At 36.3% G+C, this 21,448-nt stretch overlaps 1 protein-coding gene across 5 annotated transcripts in view; it reads right to left on the reverse strand.

The window, feature by feature from the left end:
* Positions 1-21,448, reverse strand: part of NBEA (neurobeachin) — a 516,384-nt gene that overhangs the window by 170,307 nt on the left and 324,629 nt on the right. For all 5 annotated transcript variants that reach the window (XM_076364262.1, XM_076364263.1, XM_076364261.1 and 2 more), the window contains one exon: positions 5,119-5,262. In XM_076364262.1, the coding sequence (XP_076220377.1) occupies positions 5,119-5,262 (144 nt within the window). The remainder of the gene's footprint in view (positions 1-5,118; positions 5,263-21,448) is intronic.

Below are 21,448 nucleotides of genomic sequence, written 5' to 3' on the forward strand. Positions count from 1 at the left end.
GCAATCAGCTTTGCTTACCAGAGATTGTCTACACTGGTCAACTCTTGTAAAGAAAATTCAGTCTCAGATTTTGGCCATAAGAAATTTTACTGGAACTAAATATATATACGTATGTTAAATGCATATTATATACATATGTAAAGATGAGTCAATTGTATTTAAGTTTTCCACCCCAAATACTTATTTTGTGTGAACTTTTTGTGGCTTTAGATGCAGTTCCTTGGTGTGTTAGTGCTTTTATTACTGCATCTGGCCCTATGCAAGGCTTCAAAATAATTTCAGAAATGTAAATGAGTCTTTTGTTAGAACCTGGAATAGAAAATTTCCCTATGGGCTAAATGATTTACTTTTTTTTTTTTTAGGTACTGCTATACAATTTTAACTGTAACTCTATGTAGTAGAACTTTTGGCATTATTCCAATTTCCTCTAACAACAGCATCAAATATTTTTTCAATTGGAAATTGCTCAGAATCGTGATGATTTCTCTTAGTCTGTCTGAAAGGAGACAAAAGGCTTATTTTGCATAGGGCACAAAACAGATGTTGATAATGTTTGGTTACCACCAGTCTTGTCTGGACTTCAAACAGATGACCTGGAAGTGAGAGGTCTTACATCTCATTAATAATAATACAAGCTGTCAAATCCCCATGACCCAGTGTGTTCCTTAGCACAGGGCAGTAAGTCAATACACTCAGCACACTACCAAGAAGTCTGGATAGAGGGCTTATCACATTAAGTCCTCAAGCCAATGTGGACTAGCTACCCATACTGGCTTGGATGGAAGATCAGCTCTTGTTTAGCAGTAGTAATGCTGCCTTCTAGAAATATTTCTACACTGAAGTTCAGGGTTGCTAAAAGTCAGGGCAGTACTGGGGTGCTGCTTCTCACTCAAACATTCCTGGCACATTTGCATTGTGGGGGGGTTTCCTTCCACCTAGAGACAGATGTCTAAGAAGAAGGGAAGATTCTGTAGTGAAGGTTAAGATATGTTACGACTAAGATGCATTAAAAGCAGTTAGTGGCTTTCCTTGGGTTTATTTGGATGAGTTGCTCAATCTCCTTGTATAATGGAGCGAATAATATGTATTTATTCTTGCAAGACTGTTGTGAGGCTGTACTTCACCATGGCTTATGAGGAAGTCAGATTCTGAGTTGACTGAGCCCATGCAAGTAACCAGACAGATGCCTGCCAAAGCCTTTTGTCTTCCTAAAATAACCCAAAGCCTCATATCCTCCTACCTTTATTTCCTTTTTTCTTTCTAGAAACTACTCTTTCGAGAGTAGCAAAACACTTTGTCAGGGATACTTTGCTTGGCTGGGGCCTATTTGCTGTTGCCACCAGCCATATGACCAAATAGATGAAATGTGCTTCGGTTACAGAACATGTATCTTTCAAAAATGTCATTAAGGCTAAATTCTGCTCTCGGATGCGCTCAAACAATTCTCAGCAAGTCAACTGCAACTTCACAACAAAGAGAAGAGAACGTATTTCTGAAATGTAAAATTCATAAAACCTGAGTGGTTCAACATTTATTCTGGTTTGGGTTTTTTTTTTTTAATGACCTATTTCAGTGCAAGATCAGTGCTTTAAAAAAAAAAAGGTTGGGGGAAGAATATTAATTATCTATTAAAACATATTTCCCTTTGAGGATGCTAGCTTACGATATTAGAATACTTCCACATATTTTTCATTTTGAAAAAATCACCTACTAAGCAGAAGACAAACTGTTAGCAAATTGGCATTCTCAGGCTCTTAAGAGAAAAGGTAAGTATTTAAGAGCCCTACTGCAGCATTAGAAAATCGAAAAGGAAAAGAAAAGGAGAAGAGTTAGTAATATCAACTCACTACAGTGGATTTGATTGTATTACCCACAGGTTCACAATATATTAGAAAACTGTTAAAATTGACTGGGATATCTCAATCATTAGTTCTAACAGAGATGTGACTTGCCTCTTGAAGTGAACAGTCTGGGAAGAAAAGGAGCTAAAACTGAAACAGAAAAATGTAAAATATTTTAATAAGTAAATGCTAAAACAAGAACAACATCTTTTGATAACTCATACTGTAGGACAGTTAAAACACTGCTTTAGTCAAAAATCTGGACGCAAACTTAGAAGTCATAATTCTAAGACCATAATAACATGGAATCTGATTTTTATATTTTATTAAAATGTTACTTAATATAATGAAATCTGACCAACTGCCATTGCAACATATGGAATACTATTATTATATAATAAAAATATTCAGACTATAATTATTTAAAAATTCTCCATCCCATATGTAATTTATCAAAGTGAACTTTACATCGATTTGTGCCACATGGTTGATGACAAACTATAAAGAGTCTCTGGAACAAAAGGTATGTACAGATAACTTTGTATGAACAGTCTCAATCTGTTTCAAACTTTCCTTTTTTTTAGTTTTAACTTCACAAATTGAAATACTGTAATATTTATATTCTCTTAGTTAAAAGTCTTTTAAAACCTAAGGTCTCATCTTTTTAAAAAGTGCTTTAGTTTCACGGAATAAACAACGTTAAATTGTTTTGGTTAAATGTGGACAATCTTAAATCAATTTAAACCTGGTTTATAATGATTTTGTTTAATTCCTATCCCTTACTGAGACAATCCAAATCGTTGTAAACCAGGTTTAAATTGATTTAAGCTTTAAAGTTAAATTGGAGGCATATCTGAATATAGAAATTCCTATGTATCATTCCACTCTGAACAGTAACTAGATATAAATGATGCTGTGATATACCATAACTTGATATATCTCAAAGATTTCCAGATCACATACACTGAATCTACATAACTTTAAAATTAGACAAGAATGGACAGTGTGGCTTTATTGGGACCTGCTCTTCAGAGCTGTCAGAGGTTGTTCTAACCTTGGGCATAAAACCCACCTTCCTTGCCTACTGCTTTTCTCGATTTCATTTACTGGACTCAAGTTTCAGAGTCACATTGTATAAACTGAAAACCGTGGAAAGCAGTGGCAGCATTATATGCAAAATCATGCAAATTCATGAGGCAAAACAGAGAGTATGGAGGGACTCAGTTTTTTTTCACTGATTGGTAAAATTTACAGAAGACACATATGATACTGTGTGTGACCATTAACTCTCAAAATCATTTCAGCTCCAAAAATGAGCAAGAGTCAAGTAGCAAAGGCTGCAGTTAATCTGATAGTAAGAATGAGGTAGTGGAACGTGGGTTCTTTTTGAGAAGTTCACAGTTTTTGGTACACATATAGCAGCATTACCACATCACCTCATCACACTTGGAGGTGCCTTGCTTGCCCTGTTAGTGTTGATAAGGAACACAAAGGCTGATTTCTGACACTGTTAGGACAGATGTCCCGTCAATATTTCAGAAGTTAATTTGTTCCAATTTCTATAATTTCTAACACCGACAATATCTCCCAATTTCTACAAACTGTAAAAGGAAAGGACTAGAATTACTGTGCCATGTTCTGAAGGAGCAGGGGTTGTCATATATGTAGTGATCTCTAGTAAAAGGGTATATTGCACATAAATACTTAAGGATGCATTGAAATACCAGTTTTTTGCAGAGGGGTGTAGCTATAGGGATTGTATTGCATCAGTGTGTTTGAACAAAATGGCAGTGTTGGGGCATACGTAAGAACTTCATAGCTGACTGAGATTTGCCAGACTGGGCAAGAATTTTTCACGTCCACTTTGCAGTTCTAATCAATATTTCAATGTAATTGCATATTGCAGCCTTTAAACCATAGCAACTGTATGCATATTTAGTTGGAAGCACTTTTCTTAGATATAAGAACTTAGCCAAAGCAGAGTCAAGTTTTCCTTCTAAAGGAGGAAGGGACACTGATCAAATTATCCCACTAATGGTCCTGCTTGACGCATTCTTTTATTGACTTAAGACAACAGTGTCTCAGCAATGGTTAGCTGCAGACTGAGAAAGCAAGCAGATTGACATATTAGCTGTGATAATCATATACCGAAGGTTGCTCCCAAATAAAAGCATTTACTTCCCCCCCCAGCTCTGCTCTAGTTTCAAAGTATGAGACTAAATTTCATGCAGGCATTTTTGCTTTTGTTTGTTTGGTTGGTTTGTTTTGTTTTTACCATCTATTTATAATCTTCTCTTTGCTACACATTTCCACTTTGTCATCAGAGGAAAGTGCAGGAGCAAAGGTAGCTATTCTAGAAATTCAATTATGCAGAAAAAAACCCTGAGACATCATAAAACTTCCCCTTAGTGGAGTAATTTAATAAAGTTATTTTAAAAATATAAAAATTTCATACTGCATTTCACAGTCCTTACATTTTTATCTCATCTGAGAGGAGAGTGCATTTTCAACTTTCAACATGCCTTTCTTTCCAGACTACGTCCCCAGGAAAGGTACTATTGCAGACAGAACTGTAACAGAACCTGCTAGAAAATGGGTAAAACTGTGACCTCACTGCATACCTTGACACAGGGAGAAAGGACCAAAAGGGATCTCTCATGTACGTTTTTACAGAGGATTCATTCCCAGCTCATCTGCTAGCTAACGAAGTTCATAGCTTGGTTACAGTTTCATTCCTTCTTAGACCCCGTTTACAACAGGCAACTTTTTCCCTCACTGTGACAGATGGGTTGAGATACTGTAGATCCCCCTTAACTCCATCAGTGAGAGAAGTGGGTGCCAACAGGAGCGCAGGTGTCTCTCCACAAGCTGCGTGGCACTTGCGATCAGGTCATGAACGCGCACAACCACACTCTGACTCACAAACCCCTAAGTTACGGAATTAGTCCGCATTTCCATTTTAACCATAAAAAAGAGACGTTCCCACAGTGGTTTTACAGAATTCTCAACAAGTCACAGGCAGCAATAAAAGCACTTGAGGTATTGCTATTTCTCGCATCTCTGCTGAAAGACTGTGTGACGGGCACATGCTTTGTAATCGGTTCCCCTAGTTCACAGAAGTAGGACATCATATTAAATCTAAAAGACAAAGAATCTGTTTGTACTGTAATTGTATACTTAGCTCTCAATATTAAGACACTAACCACAAAGGTTAAGAACTAACAAGTTTAAAAGAGCCTTTTGGTCATATCTTAATTGTAATGAAAAACATAATTACCTGCAAGGTTGTCAATCTCTTTCTCTTGGAGCAGGCTAACAGCATCATCATCTCCTTCCAGCATAAGCTCTGTTTCTGCATTCTGATTTACCACAGCTTGACTTCGGAAAGTTTTCTTTGACTTCACTACATCCTCTTCGGTGCCTAAAAAAAAGTTACAAATGTTGTGAATTTAGCTGAATAATATTTTAAATATAAAATAACCACAGTTAAGTAGTAAAAAAAATACAGTATAAATCAACTTTATCGAAAAAGGGAAGGAACATTTTCAAAAAATTTATCAACGTTTACAAAATATGCAGCCTTATTCTGTCTTTCAGAATATCCCTCGAATAAAATACAAACTGTTTCACAAAGACTCTCCTGCTTTTAATAATTGCTATTTGCTTTATGTTCAATGTTGTTCCATTAGTTTTCCACCTGCAAGAAATTCAGCAGGAGTTTCTCTTGGGTTCCTGGTGTCCTGACTCTGACTGACCTCTGAGAGCTCAAACCACCTAGTCTAAATAAAGGAGTTGGTTTTGGGAATTCAAAATCTGTCATGATTTTTATCTTAGAGATAGGAGGGACAGGATGGTGAAGTAGGAGATGGGTTATCTCAATAGAGAGTAACAACAAGGTAGGCTATGCAGAGATTCAGAAAAGACCAAAAAAGGACAAGCACGGTGAGGGAACTTTGGTGTGCATCTGTGTGTGTGTTTTTAAGGAGCACAACAAAAATGTTGGTGTATGGACATGTGCCAATTATCTCAAAGGACTTCACAGGAACGTCTTAGCCTTTCTTCTTGCCTACAACTGACTTTTTTCTATTCAGACTGATGGTTCCTTACGGCAGGAGATCTTACATTTTGGGAAGGTCCTACTAGCGCTTGCCAGAATTTATTTGCATGAGGTAAGAAATTAATCATAGTGTGGTCAAATGATAGTAGCCTTCATATCATAAATAGCTTTCATGTACTGTTGTGACATCCTCATGGTGTTTCTTTCTTAGATGGGGAGAGGTCATTAGTTTTGTTTGCAGTACTACAGACTCATAGTAGCCTTAGGAGAGAAAGCTTTCTGTTTTTTTCCTAAACAGAAAACCCTGCCTCTTCACCTTGAACCCTACAAGATATGGGCATCTGCAGTTTTGCCAACCAAGAAATAAAACCCAGACTTAATATCTCCTTTCTGTATGATAATTTGAAGATCTGCTTACTACTAAGCTACAGAACAATGAGTGAAATCTGAGCAAAACCAGGCACGTGTGGATTTTGTTTGTCTTCCACAATGCCTGAACTTCACATGATGAATGCTGTTATGGCAGATGTAAAATCATGAGGTAAAGCTGAATATAAGACTCGTGGCCTCATATTAATACAGGACAACTAAAAGGAATATAGTAAGCAGATAGGTTAGTGAAGATAGATGCATGGAATGGAACTGATGTGTCAGGCAGTTTTGTTACTACAAACAGCGGGGAAAGTGTTATGATTTTATCTCCTACTCTTATATGAGTCTTTTAATTAGTTTGTGCACAGGAGAGTCAATCCATATAAATAAAAATGCTGGAGGCATTCTGTTAGTGTTTGAAGATCACTGTTAGCATGCCACTTGATATCGGACTCCACCACAGGCTGAGACAATCTCATGTTTTACATTGCCTAATATTAACCTTTTGTATACTATTGCTATTATCCCAATTGCTATTTCTGAAACTACAGAGCAGGTAAGACAAACAAGTAAGCAAAACCCCATTTTTTTTCACCAAGCCCAAAATTAAGGACAGCATCTCTAATCTTCCTATTTGTTGCTCTCTCCATTAGGACCATACTGATACTGATAGCAATTAAGACAATACCGATGCCGATATATACTAATATACTGCGTTTTGCTGTGTTCAGTTATTAGGCTGTGATCACTACCTCACTTGCATAGGTTACTACTTAGTACAACTAACTATAATTATTCACCCAATTTAAAATTGAATCAAGTAACTAACGGTTGAAAAAGTTTTCAGTATTATGTCCAAGCTTCTGGGTTTTTGTTTGGTTTGATGGTTTTGTTTGTTTGTTTGGGTTTTTTTTGGTTTTTTTTTTTTTCTCTTCCTAATTCACAAAAAGGAGCAAGAATTGTAAAAGTTTGGAAAAACACAAAGGAGTAATGCGCTGTAACAGACCTTCAGTTTTATTACATCAGAATTGTCCTGAGTATTTAAGCGGTAGATCAGGATCTTGCATGTTACACTTGTGTTTACTACAAGGGAGCTTAGCATCATTTGACAAAAGTAATAACTCCTGCTGTGAAGCATTTGACACTAAAGGAGACCAGGCCTGAGATGAACTAACACGGTGGAGGAAGGAAGCATGAAAATACTGTTCTCTTCCTTTTTGGTAGTTATAGTGAGTGTTACAAAAGTTTCTGAGCTTCATAAAATGTGATAATCTTTAAATGAATAACTTCAAAAGTACTAATTTGGAGTAATCGTAGAGTCAACCATTTCTGTAGTAACTGATTAGATTAGTGACAGTTCTTTAAAACTATTTATGCATGAAGATATATTTTTAAAATTACAAGGAAAAAAAGTTCTGAGCCCCAAATTATTACTAACACTTAAAATGCATCAGAAGAACCTGAAATTTAGTGTATTTTAAATCTCTTGTGATTAGGGTTCCAGTTACCAGATTACAGAAATATTGCCATACACCGATGTAAGAAACATGGTAGAGTAGAAGGCATTAAATTAGTTTGGCAAATTTGGAGCTTAGCAGCAAGACAAATGTTTCTAAAATCCATTCTGGTTTATAATATTAAACATACATTTATCTAAAAGAAATATAGTAAATGACGCTTCTTTGTCTTGATGGAAAAAAGCTCTGGTTTGGCTGTTGTTTAAATTTATCACTTTGTTGAGTGCACCTCAGTTTTGCTGTACTGAGGTGTACATTTATCTAAATGAAAGTGTATGAGACCCAGAGTTGCCCTTCAATCACTATATCCTTTATGAATTAGAGTTCCATTTATCAAAATTACAGCAAGAAGAGTAAGGTCTCACAGGGCTGTCTCATTACAAGGCTTGTAAACACTGTCCTTACAAAGAAATGGTTTAACACCTAACAAATCAAAAACTGATTGGGAATAGAATTTATTTGAGATCATCTATCTTTGGAAGACGTGCTGTACTGAGTGCACTTTGTGGCCTTTCTACCCATTCATCAAGAAATTAACAAGCGAATACCACAGACCACCAGATCTCCTTGGATCCTGAAATGTGAAATATGTTCAAAACAGATCTGTCACAGATGTTCTATTTTTATATTTCAAGACAACTTCAAAAAGGTTTTAAAATAAGAGAACTTCTCCAAATAAAAGTAAAAAGAAAAACAACTTGTCTCTTTAAAACCAGACAACAAACTGAATAAAAAATTATATGACATAAAACTATGTCTAGTATTGTTAACAATGATATAAAAAGGAGACATGAATAAATGAATACTTGATATTTCAGCATGTTTGAAAAAAATCAAAACTCAAATTACTTTTTCAGAGCCCCAGCAAAATTACTATGAAATGAATTTCATTTCCAAATATTTCATTTAAAACTCTTTTTAGGACACAAGAAGTTTGTATTTTAAAGACACAATATGGAATTGTATTAATGTCAGTTCCTAAGTCTAATTAGAAAATGTTTCAAATCCATTAAAACAGGAAAAAAATAAAATGAAACTAGATATAATTTCAAGAAAGCAACATTTTGACACTGGCGTGCACAGAACTGGAACTGGCAGATGCTATCAGTTCTCATCCTCAACAAGCTCCTTCTTAAGGGATATTTTTCTAGACTGGGATTTGGAAAGAAGCCTTGAAATAAGCAGCTAAGTATTTCTTAAAACTACATTTTGCAAAGAAGTTAAAGGAAATAAGTCACTCAGCTCACATTGAAGTCCAGCTGAAGTTGGTGCCTTAATTTCTTGAAACTTGAAGGCTCTGTCTTAAAGATATTTCAAGAGAATATAAGACTAGATAAGCTATTAAAAAAAAAATCCATGTTTTATTACACCTGTTATCATCTCAATAATTTTTTTAAATGTGCATATTAAAAACTGGCTTTCTACAGTAGCTTCAGGATAACTGAAAAGAGCTCATCTTTAAAAGAAATTAAAGAAACCAACCAGCACTCCTCTACAAAACCCCAACTTCCACTAAAAGGTGTGTATTTTATGTGTCTGAAAGGTTATATGAGCTGCACAGTAAACTTGTACAGTATTGCCAAAAATTTACTAATCTCTCTTCCAGTAGCATTACTTTCCCTTAAACAGAAATTATTAAGCAGACAAAAAAAACCCATACCAACCCCCCCACAAAACCCCAATAATTTCCCAAGAACAGGAGAATCTCATGTTACTTTGCAGCTACAGCCTCTAGAAGTATTTAATACAGGAAATATTTAAACAATTTTTTGGGGGGGTTTATTGTAACATCTGAATTTTTGCCTCTATTTTCAGTTAAATCAATAAATTCCTTGTTGGGTTCTATAGGTCACAAAAGGTTCTAGAGATGCAATCTAAATTTCAAAGATACTGTAAGTGTCCAAACCCACAAAACCATCCCTAAATAAAATTTTAAAATTAGCGACACAAACATAATATATTGTTGATTACATTTATGTCCATGTATGCTTATTTTATTAGACATTACACTAATTACTATGATTTAGTTGAACACAAGAAGGGAGTTTTCAGTTCTCTCTTCACTTCTATCCATTTATTATATATTCAAATATAGCATTTTAAATTTTTCTCTTTGTATCTAGTATAAAATGAGGTAAAAATATGTCTAATTTTAAGAAAAGTTTGCTTGGTCATACTGTAACCAACAAAAGGAGACTACTGCTTCTTATAAAGTTGTTTCCATAGTTTACTTCAACGAATTACCGATAAGGCAATTTATGCAGTGAGCGCTCTTTGATCTTTGAAGAGAGATGGCAGAATGGAAAGTTAACCTCATTTTAATGTTACCTAAATATACTGACAGGAAATTCTAATGTTTCCAAACATCTGGAAATCTGCTTCATGGGATGGTGTTCTTCTTTTCTATAAGAAAGCTTTTTCATATATTGTCTTTTACAGTTTTATGTGGCTTCTAAAGGAGCATTTTGACATAAGTAAAGTCTGTTCTCTTTACAGTAAAATGCTGCATTTAATTAAAAACTCTCTTTTATAGCAGCTAAAGTACAGTTTTTGTGAAGCTTAGCTCTCCTCAGAAACTTTTAAGGGTAAAGTTGCTTTTTCTCTTTACAGATCACTGGTATGTACTGCTCTGTAGAACGCTGCTTTTGTTGCCAAATCTTAATCACCTAAGGTAGTTTTTAATATTTTATTAAATAAAGGAATTCAGAATTAGTTCCTCACAAGAGGCTACCCGGTAGGTCATGACGTGGACCATGAAATTATATCACAGGTAAAATATAATTTACAAACAGAGTTTGAAAGAGCTAAGCTTTTTCTTGGAAGAGATTTTTTTGTTTATTGTACAAACTGTAACTTTTACAGGAAGAATCAAGCTTATGTGTGCACAGAATTAAAATGCAACACTATTATCTACCTTTTTTGTTCATTCAACATTATTAATAGTTGAAAATACTTATTAAAAAGTTTCACAAGATAATCTTTCTGCTTTATATATTCTAACAGTTTAATCCCCTGCTTTCATTGCTAATCTTTGCTAACTTGATTAGGCACCGGGACCCTCACAGCGGTCACAGTTATGGACAGCAACTGCTTGGGAGTCTGTAAACTGAACTCTACAAAACCCGGTAAGATTACATGGTGACCGCTCCACCCCAGCCTAGTATCTTTCCGCACGGCTACAGAGCCAGCCCTCCTAGGACTGCGTTCACTCCATGGGAAACGTGCACCAGGTACCCCTGGGTCTGCTCAAGAGACTGGTCTTCTGGCTTTGAGTAGCAGACCGGTGCTGGCATATCATGATGAACTGTCCCCACCTGTGTCTGCTAGAGTTGTTATTTAAATTGCAATGTGTTTCTGGAACTGGCAGCTTTGACTGGCATATAATTTAGTTTCCCCAGAGAATCAGAGAAGTGACTGTTATTAAAGGAAGGCTGGTTTTAATAGATTTAATAAAAACCAGAGGAATCTAAATCATATTTTCATTATTAAGGATCTTTGAAGAAATGAGGGAGAAAACCTAGGAAAATTGCGTAGAAATTAAAAATTGCATACATTTGTATCGGAAATTACTTCCACCAAAAGTAAAACCAAATCACATTTTTGTTTTCTATAATAGATAAATACCTGAAAATTTAATCATAGACATTCCAGACATTTTTCTCCAATTTTTATACTTAATGTCTGACCAAATGATCTTTTTTATGTGAGTTATTTGTAAATAAATACTTTATTGTTGTATGCATTTTCCTCTTAAAAATTCTCAGATGTTTTGCATCGTAAAAATGAGACTGACGCAAACTATACCAAAGAGGAGACTGAGAATATGGGCAAGGCCAAAATGAACAGGTTTCTCAGATGAGGTTGAGGGTTTTTTAAACAATAAATAGTTGTAGTTAGAGTCAAAGTGTTGTATATTAATATAAAAGGTCCTTCACAAAATAAAGATGAAGTTACCATGTTCGACACTCATTATTTTTGTAGTTTATAGATAGGAAAACTGAGGTTCAGAGTGGTTATGAAATACATTTTTAGAAGTTGTCAATATTATCATTATATTTATTTGAGATTTCAGGTGTTCTGAGCATGTGAGAAAGGATCCTGCACTGATTCAGCACCTATCATAAACAGCCAGTGGGTGACAAAGCCAGATATACCCAGTCCAGCAAATGTTACAAGGCATTTTCAGGCTCCTGAAGGGCAGTCTTCATTCTGAGTGGAACCAGAAGTCATCCTTCTAACAGGAACTTAAACCAGTCAAATGTTTATATTTGGATTAAGATGTAGTTTGCCACTGTAACTTGTACACACAAGAATGGATTCATATTTCATGACTGATGACCTTTACAAATCCCTGTCAGTTTGAAATGCAGCCTCTCGGTGTATACTGTAGTTTGATAAATTGCAGAAAGAAACTGAATTTTCTGATATGCTGTGGATCACTTAAACAGGCAAAGTTGATACACAAGAAAAATAATTAAGAGCAATAAAATTTTCCTAACTGTGTTTCCAGCCATTTTACACAAGTACAATAATAGCTGAGAGGAAAATAACTACATCACACCAACAGTTATTGCTCAGTGGAAAGGACATCAAGGACACTTGCAAGTAAGAGAATTGGATCAATATTAACGCGATTTTCATTTCATGCTTCCCCAACTCCAGTAAGCTGACAATATACTCTGATTATGTGAACTGCCTCTGAGTAACATAGAAAAGGTTATTAGAGCAAGAGGTGGAAATGGAATGCACTTTTTATATTGACAGGTCTGCTAATAGAGTATACTGATTTTCAAAGCCATGCAATGCATTTTCACAATTTGGTTTTGACAGCAAAAAGGAATTTCATTTATCCTTAATTCAAAATATTCACATGTAAGCAAAGGTTTCTTAAGACAGGCCACTGAAGAGGATAATCAAACTATTTCAATATAAAAATGTAATTAATAAGGTAAGAAGCAAAAGGTGATTTTGAATTTAAGTATGTATGACATGATAATGAAATAATGAAATAATTCTGCTAAATGAGGTATTCTATGCTTTTGAAACAGAATCTGATAAAACATTTTTAACATAACATATAAGTGAAAAATATGTCATGTCTCAGCATTCAGGTCTGGATTTTGTCTTGAAAGTTTTAGATAAGTTTTGAGTTTGAAATACCTAACCCAAGCACACATTCTGCAGGAAAAGCCATGTTCTGACTCTATCTGCTTGCAGAGCCTAAAGACAGGATCAAAGTTGTCGGACTTCTAAAGAGGCACTCCCTGCACTGAGGAATCATGCCCACATATGCTAGCCTCAATTTTGCTTCCTGCTCATAAAAAATTCTAATTGAAAAAGCTAATAATGATAAAGCCTCGGGAAGAAATGAAACGCTTTTTAGAAATACAAACACTTGGTATATGCTAGCAGGCCAATGGTAACGCACTGGCATGTGAGAAACGTGATCTCACCTCCCGTACAGGGGTATTCGGCACCAACATTTCTAAACCTTACCTAACATTTAAAAATTAGAGCCTTCAAACCATAAGACTGCTCCAAACCCCAGTATTTTTAAAAAGAAAGACACAGCTGTAGTATTGTGGTCTGTCTTTTAATTTTTGAATTCTCCCTCTTTGTGGCCAAAGCAGGGGCGATTATGTCTGCTAGAAGGCAACTTTGGCCCTCACCACTTAAGCTGTTCCTATCAGACCCAAACAAGATCAGCTCTTTGGAAACAGGCACTGTACAGAGACATGATGGGACAGCTAAAAAATTCATTCTCTAGTGCAGAGAATGAATGTGTAGGAAGTAAATTTAAAATTATTTTATAGTAGCTATCATAATTCCAGTAGTTAGGTAACTCTCTTAATTTCTATCGAGACTACTTACTTAGAGCAGAAAGCCTCAACAGCTCATGATCAGTGCTTCTGATCATTTGCCAACATGTCTGAAATGATTTTTGCTTTCTAGAATGGTAATCTTTTCAAATGAAATTCTGCTCTTTTGAGACATACAGAAGGAACATCTTATGCAGTCTTTACACAGGCAAAATCTCCTATACATGACGTAATGTCTCCTGTAACTGTTTCTTAAAAGGATTGTCCCTGTTATATATAAATAATAAATTTGTCAATATAATAATGTCATTAGAACCTCTAGATTTACTCTCCATTACATTGTCTTTTACTGTGCAATTCCAACTGGTTCAGTGTGCTGCACTGTTTGTTTTTTTTTCTGTGCAAATTTCATTTCATCCTCACATAGATCACCACATCTTTAGAACTGGCATACATCATTTTCACTTCAGCAGCAACAGTAATTGGTGGGAGGAACTGTTTCTATTTCTGTGTAGATCAATGCCTATAGCAACACCAGACAAAGGGCAGCACCCACAGGATATACACATTTGTGAGACAGCAGCGTGGCCCTAACACTGGGATATTTGTGTTTAACTCTTAGCTCTACTAAGGGACTATGCTCTAGTAGCAACAGACAGTACTTCTGTTTGGGCCAGGCTGTTGTAAAAACGTGAGCTCCTAGTTCCTGAATCTAAACCACAATTATTTATCAAATTAAAATCAAAGCTTTGCTATTTGCTTGATTGGGGCCAGAATTTACAAAAATAGCTGCAGTTATAAAACATCTTTGTTTCATACAGGCTAACAGATGAAAAGCAAAACAGTAGCAGTACACAAGACATCACTGAGATAAAGCAGAGTCTGAGGGCCTATTACTAAAACAGCTCAATGAGATAATCTACAAGATTTTCATCATTTTGTCTCTGAAACAGTGTCCTAGGTAGAAAGCCTGTGTGTATATTAAGGAGAGCTAACTCACAACTTAGCAGCAGTTGGCAGTAAAGAAAAAAGGAGAGCAGTATTTTATTTCACCTTCCATTAAGCTGCTGCGTGGGGTCTGTGGTGTCTTTCATTCTGCTTTGCAAAGATCGCAAGAGAGTGCAAACCTTCCATGTAACTGCAGGGATACTTGCAAAATTACTACATTTATGTTAAACTTGCAAGCACTGGCAATACTATTTTCCATTCAGTCTGGACCTGATATGCTATTTAGACAACATGATCAGCTTTTTTGAAGGCATGGGATTGAATGACTTGTGCTATATGGCAAAAGAGACACCAATAAAACACTCTCCAAGCATTATGCATAGTCCTTTCAGCTGGGAAAATATATCTACTGTAGACGATGTTCAGGGCTTTACACAAATACACTGGGAGATATATTCTTTAGGCATACAATAAGGATAAGAAAAAAGTTGTGTCATGATGTAGCATACATGATATGCAAAACAAAATTAAATTTATAACTGGAAACATGCATAATATGCTAGCTGATAGAATTTTTAACAAGGTGTCTTCCTCATCATGCTGGTTAGTGCTATATTTGAGAACTTTTCTATAAAATGTATTCGGCTTTTAATACAGTGCTTTCACAACATGCCTGTACCTGCCTGTACCTTGCACAATGCGGAAACTAATTCTTCCAGTTTGTTTCACTACACTCGTACTTTTGGTGTGTGTTTCAAAGCTAATGCTATAAAATGAGTAACATAAAATAAGTGGTATTGAAGAACTGTATTGAGTGGTATTGAACTGTACTTGTAGGGGTATGGAATAGCCAGTGCACATATACATAAGTCTTGTTTTTTTGTGTACAAATCTTACTATTTACATAAAACCTCTATGATAATTTTAATGTGATATATTAGGAATACATTTTCTGTGATAAATGTAAAGTAGTGCAATTTAAAAAGATGAGTAAAAATACTTTGGTATATTAAAAGACACATTGTCTCTGAAAATGAATTCCTTTATTTTTGTAATCTATACATAGCGATTCCATGTGCTTTGTGAAAGACAAGGAATCACCCATATTGAAGAGATTCCCACAATCTGCCTCTGTCAACTTAACCCATCTTTACATTGCAAGTAGCCCGGAGGCTCTCAGAAACCTGAGCCCATTGCCTGAAAGCCTATCATGCCTCCTACTGGCTGTCAGAAAGAGTGGGAGAGTAAAGACTTTTTAAATCTATAACCTAAATCTATGATCTCCTAATTCTAGGCTGCAATGGTTGCAGCACTGCTGAAATAATGGCCCTTCATTCCAGCCATGTGCTTGGCAGGCTGTCCTAGCCAGGTCTTCAGAAAATACCTTCCTCTGTACAGGCAGAAGGGGAACTTCACCTTGCATTTTTAGACCCATTTGGTCCAGCTTTGGCTTCTTTACTCAGGTTTTGGTGTTATTAAACACCTTTTTCCCTTAACAAATGATACGTATCTCCACTTACTCATATACAAAATGGAGGTGGAGAACGAAGTCCTGCGGTCAAGAAGACACCAAGAATTAGAATAGCGGAGAAAATTTAAAAATGGAATATTTTGTGCTTTTAACTATAGCCAAAGCAGATTTAAAGTGCTGTTCCTCCTTAACATGGAGTCTTAAAACACAGAAAATAGGAGGTAAGACAAGCACATACTAAAACTTGAGTCCCAAGAGCTACATTCACCCAGCTGTGAAAGCTGTCCTGAAGGACTATTATTAGACTTTCACTGACAGAATGTTCTTCCAAAATGTTTCTATGAGATGCACTGAATATACATGGGTCAACAACTTCTATTTCTTTGTCAATTAGCGATAGAACTGATTTAATAGAACAAATACACCCTTCCTTCACATGGGTTTGAAACACTTCACACCATAGTAATTTACTGGTTTTGCTAAGTAAATTACTTTAATATGGCAGAACAGAGAGACAACGTGTATTCTTTTCACATGAAAATATAATGGTGGAAGGGAGGAAAATGCAGCTAGAATTCTAAGACTGGCAATGGTTGCGATTTTTAAGTCTTAGGAATGGTTTTGCAGGCCAATTTGATTACTTCAGGAACATTCCAGAGTCATACGCTTTCAGATGAAGAAGTGAGAAACTGAAGTAGTTATGTTAACTGCTGGTAAAAAGCCAGAAAGTTCTGCAGTAAAATCTATTAGCTCAGACCTATAATAGCAGCTAAAATCCAGGTCATGCCAGATAACCTGAAAATCTCAGAGGAAAGGCATTTGAAACCCAACACAGAGGTTTTGAGGGGGAAAAAAGGGTTTTCATACCCTATTTGGATCTGAGAAAAGCTTGAATTAGAGTCAAGATAGAGATTCTGACATTCAAGGTTTGAGGAAATCATTAGAAAAAATTGACTATTTCATGAATCGGTACTTAAAACTTATTGTAAAGCTGCTATGAAAATTCCTATGCTAGAAATAGCATATAATAGGGAGCAGATATTTAAAGACTGCGAAGGACTGTTAGGATGCAATTGCAACTCATTTACGTTACCTAGTCGGACAGCAGAAGCTCAGACACTAAGTGTTCAATACAATTCAGCACAATAGTGCTCAGTACTCTACCTAAGCAAATTCCATTACAGTTTATACCTTGAAGGTGTCTTTCATTACATTACAGTGGGTAATGAAAGAGGATCATCATAATAGTAGATATATTTAATGAGAATATATTTATGATTTGGGGGGGGGGAGCTAAGAAGTGCTAGAAAGAAGACCAAGTTAAATCTAGTATTTTAGATTTAATTATTCTCACAATTAGGATTTTGCTTTGCAGATCCTTCTAGTAATAGCAAATGTAAGCTCTTATTCCTCGACTTTCTTTAAACAAATTTCATTTTCATCTGTATCTGACAATTACCATGTAAAATACGAAGAGCACACAATTATCATATTTTCCCTAAAACCCTATGAGGCTGAAATATTTGGAATTTTATTTGGAGAAGCAGTGGATGGCACTGTTGGGCTACAATCATAAGGCTGTAGATGCAAATCTTAAATCGCTATGCTTAAAAAAATACACAGATTTTCGCGACTCCTTCAGGCACACAATTTGGATGTAAACTCTTTCATAGTACATTGGAGATTTCACAATCAGATGTGGAAGTTAGTTCATATACTGAAAGGATGCTGTGTAATAGGCGTATTATTTTAGGTGCTCCAAGTGAAGCAGAATGGTTTACATGCTTGTCTCATACATGGCAGCATGATCACATTTAGACTAAAGAACAAGGAGGACTTACTTGATGACGCATGGAAGGATTGTTACGGATTAATTTAATGACTGCATACATATTCTTAAAATGCTCACTCCTGAACATCAAGTAACATACATGTGTTTTCTATCCATAAAGTGGATGCTATTTCTTAAAACTGCTCACAATTAATTGTCAACTTGTGTTTACTTACAGACTAAAATTAAGCATGCGTGAATGGGGTGAGGGAACAGGGTTTCTTTTTAGTCAAGGACTTTTGTTCTTTAGTTTCTCTTCTATATTCATACTTAAGACATTACTTAAATAAATGAGAGTTTGGGAAGTTGTCTTAGATAAGGGTCATCACCTGCATTTCCCCAGAGCAACTTATTTTATGATATTGTGTGTGTTATTAATTTTCAGGATACTGCATTAACTAAGTAAAAAAAAAAAAAAAAAAAGACTATCAAAAACATTTTTGTGGCTCATGTAGTCACAACAAACTCAATTTCAGTAATAATAAAAATTATACTGTCTATGAGCGAATTGATATTAGAACTGTTTTATGATGATCCATACCTGTTCAACATCCTCATTAATGATCTGGATGATGGGGCAGAGCGTACCCTCAGCAAGTTTGCACATGACATGAAACTGGGAGGAGTGGCTGATATGCCAGAGGGTTGTGCTGCCATCCAGAGGGACCTTGACAGGCTGGAGAAACTGGCTGACAGGAACATCATGAAGTTCAACAAGGGGAACTGCAAAATCCTGCACCTGGGGAGGAACAACCCCAGGCACCAATATATGCTGTGAGCCACCCAGCTGGAAAGCAGCTCTGCAAAAAAGGACCTGGGGTCCTGGTGGACAACAATATGACCATGGGCCAGCAATGTCCCCCTGCTGCAAAGGTTAATGGTATCCTGGGCTGCATTAGGCAAAGCTTTGCCAGCAGGTCGAGGGACATGATCCTTCCCCTCTACTCAGCACTGGTGAGGCCACAACTGGAGTGCTGTGTCCAGTTCTGGGCTCCCCAATACAAGAGAGACATGGACATACTGGAGAGAGTCTAACAAAGGGCCATGAAGATGATTAAGAGACTGAAGCATCTCTCGTACCTGGAAAGGCTGAGAGAGCTGGGACTGTTCAGCCTAGAGAAGAGAAGGCTCAGGGGGGATCTTATCAATGTACATAAGTTCCTGAAGGCAGGGTGTAAAGAGGATGGAGCCAGGTTCCTTTCAGTGACAGGACAAGAGGCAATGGGCACAAACTGAAACAGAGGAGGTTCCCTCTGAACATTAGGAAACACTTTTTGACTCTGATGGTGACCGACCACTGGCACAGGTTGCCCAGGGAGGCTGTGGAGTCTCCACCCTTGGAGATACTCAAAAGCTGTCTAGAGATGGTCCTGGGCAACTTGCTCTAGGGTGCCTTCCTTGAGCAGGTCCCTTCCAACCTCAACCATTCTATAATTCTGTGATATGTAAATCTGCACTTCCTCAAAAAGTTTTATGAAGATTTAAGTAACTTGTTGTTGAGGATTGCATTTCTAGTATCAATCAAATGTTTCTGCTCTGTTTTGGTTTTACGTCCATGAGAAATTACATAAGAAGATCAGTCTTGAACATTGAGATATAAGTAATCTAGGGTTTTAAAAATATTACTGAAGACTAAGTTCTGGCAACCATTATAAGAATCACAGAATCCTTAAGGCTGGAAGGCACCTCTGGAGATTGTCTAAGTCCAACCCTCTGCCCAAAGCAGGGTCAGTTAAAGCAGGCTGCCCAGGACCTTGGCAAGCTGGGTTTTCAGTATTTCCAAGGATGGAGACTACACAACTTCTCTGGACAATCTGTTCCATTGTTTGACTACCATTACAGTAAAAAACGCCCATCTTTTTCTTATGTTTAAATAGAATGTTCTGTATTTCAGTTTGTGCCTGTTGTCTCTTGTCCTGTCACTGAGCACCACTGAGAAGAGTCTGACACCATCTTCTTCATTCTCTCTCAACAAGTATTTATACACAACTATATGGCCCCCTTGAGCCTTCTCCCTGCTGGGCTAAACAAAGAATATCTAAAGAATACCTGGATCAGTTTAGAAGTAAAAGTAAATGTAAAAGAAGCCTACAAAAAGATCTACAAACTCAACCCCTACAGCAAAGCTGTTCATATAGATATAATATAGAAAGCAATATTTCATAGACAAAACTGAAAGCATAATTTGGTCTTTACATAATTTTTACACGGTACATATAGAATGCTCTCACTGCAGATAAACCTAGAAAAATAACTTTTTTATGTATCTAGTGGGCCTGCTAGCAAAACTCTGATAAGTGATGATCCAGTATCAGTTGTCTTCAATTTGCTTTCAGTTTTGCATTAGTTACTGAAAAAATACTGCTTTCTTAAAGATAGTTCTGAAATTAGTGTTGTTGAAACTGTTCTGGAAATATGGTAGGCATTTTCAATAAGTACAGACCAAAGACAGAGTGAAGATAATGAAGTCAGAGGACTTTATGAAGCTGAGAAAAAGTAAATTAATGTTTTTAGATATATACAATTTATGCAGGATATCTGGAAATGAAGACTAGCTTTTAGGTGGGCATTCAGACTTCCTAGAATAAGGCATTTGATTTTACAGCAAAGCTTCTGAACAGAGATGATGAAATTGAGCATCTCCAGTTCATGGGACATTTTGATTTCTTCAAATGTCTTATCATCTGCAAATGTCAAGGCAAGTTTGTTTCTAAAACACTGACTTAACTTTCTGGAACAACATTTGGCACACGTCAAATGAAACCAGCTTCATACCAGTTTCTCTGGAGTCTCCTCCCTCTGTCTTGTTCTAACACTGCCTGCAGTTAGGAGATGAAAGTCAGGAGCTGTGGGAATCAACTGCTCTGGACTCTAGCACTGAGGGGTTGCTCTAAAGCTACAGTTACTGAAGGTTCATTTTGGTACATTTTTCTTTAACATTGTGGACCCTCAAAAATTGAAGCTTCCTTTAGCGTCCATGGGACACCCAGAATCCCTGTTCTGAAGACAGTCCCTGGTTTGAGTATGGGTTCCCATGAATTTTGGACTCCCAGTTTCATAGCAGGGGACCCACACAGCCTTTCTTTTAAGGTAGCACTTGATTGAAGCTAAACGTTCTGGGAATGTAAGTCCTTCAGCAGCCTGAAGGAATCCTACCTGCAATTCTTTGAAAGTCTATCAAAATCCAGCTACTTTCATGAAAGTAGATTTCAGATTTGAACATTTCAGATTTCAAAACCTGATGCTTTTTAATTCTGTTTGTATAATTAAACCGTATTTCTGATGATGAGCACACACAGCATTTGCTGAAACTTACGAGCGCTAACAACAAGTCCCAGAAGGAGCCACATACAGTCTGCTTCAGCTAGAACCACTCTTGAAATAAGGTTGCTAATTAGATGTCCAAATACATAATGGAGGGAGTAACTTAAAATATGCAAGTTCAAAAGCAATTGCCATATTGCACATATAAGACATATCTTTAGCTTTGTTTCAAAACCTGAATGTATTACATATTACATTATGAAGGCCTTTTTTTCTTTTCTTTTTTTTCTTTTTCCCTTTTTTTCTTTTTCGTTCTAAGCATTCAGGA

Source organism: Aptenodytes patagonicus, chromosome 1 (assembly GCF_965638725.1).
Source record: "Aptenodytes patagonicus chromosome 1, bAptPat1.pri.cur, whole genome shotgun sequence".
Taxonomy (NCBI): Eukaryota; Metazoa; Chordata; class Aves; order Sphenisciformes; family Spheniscidae; genus Aptenodytes; species Aptenodytes patagonicus.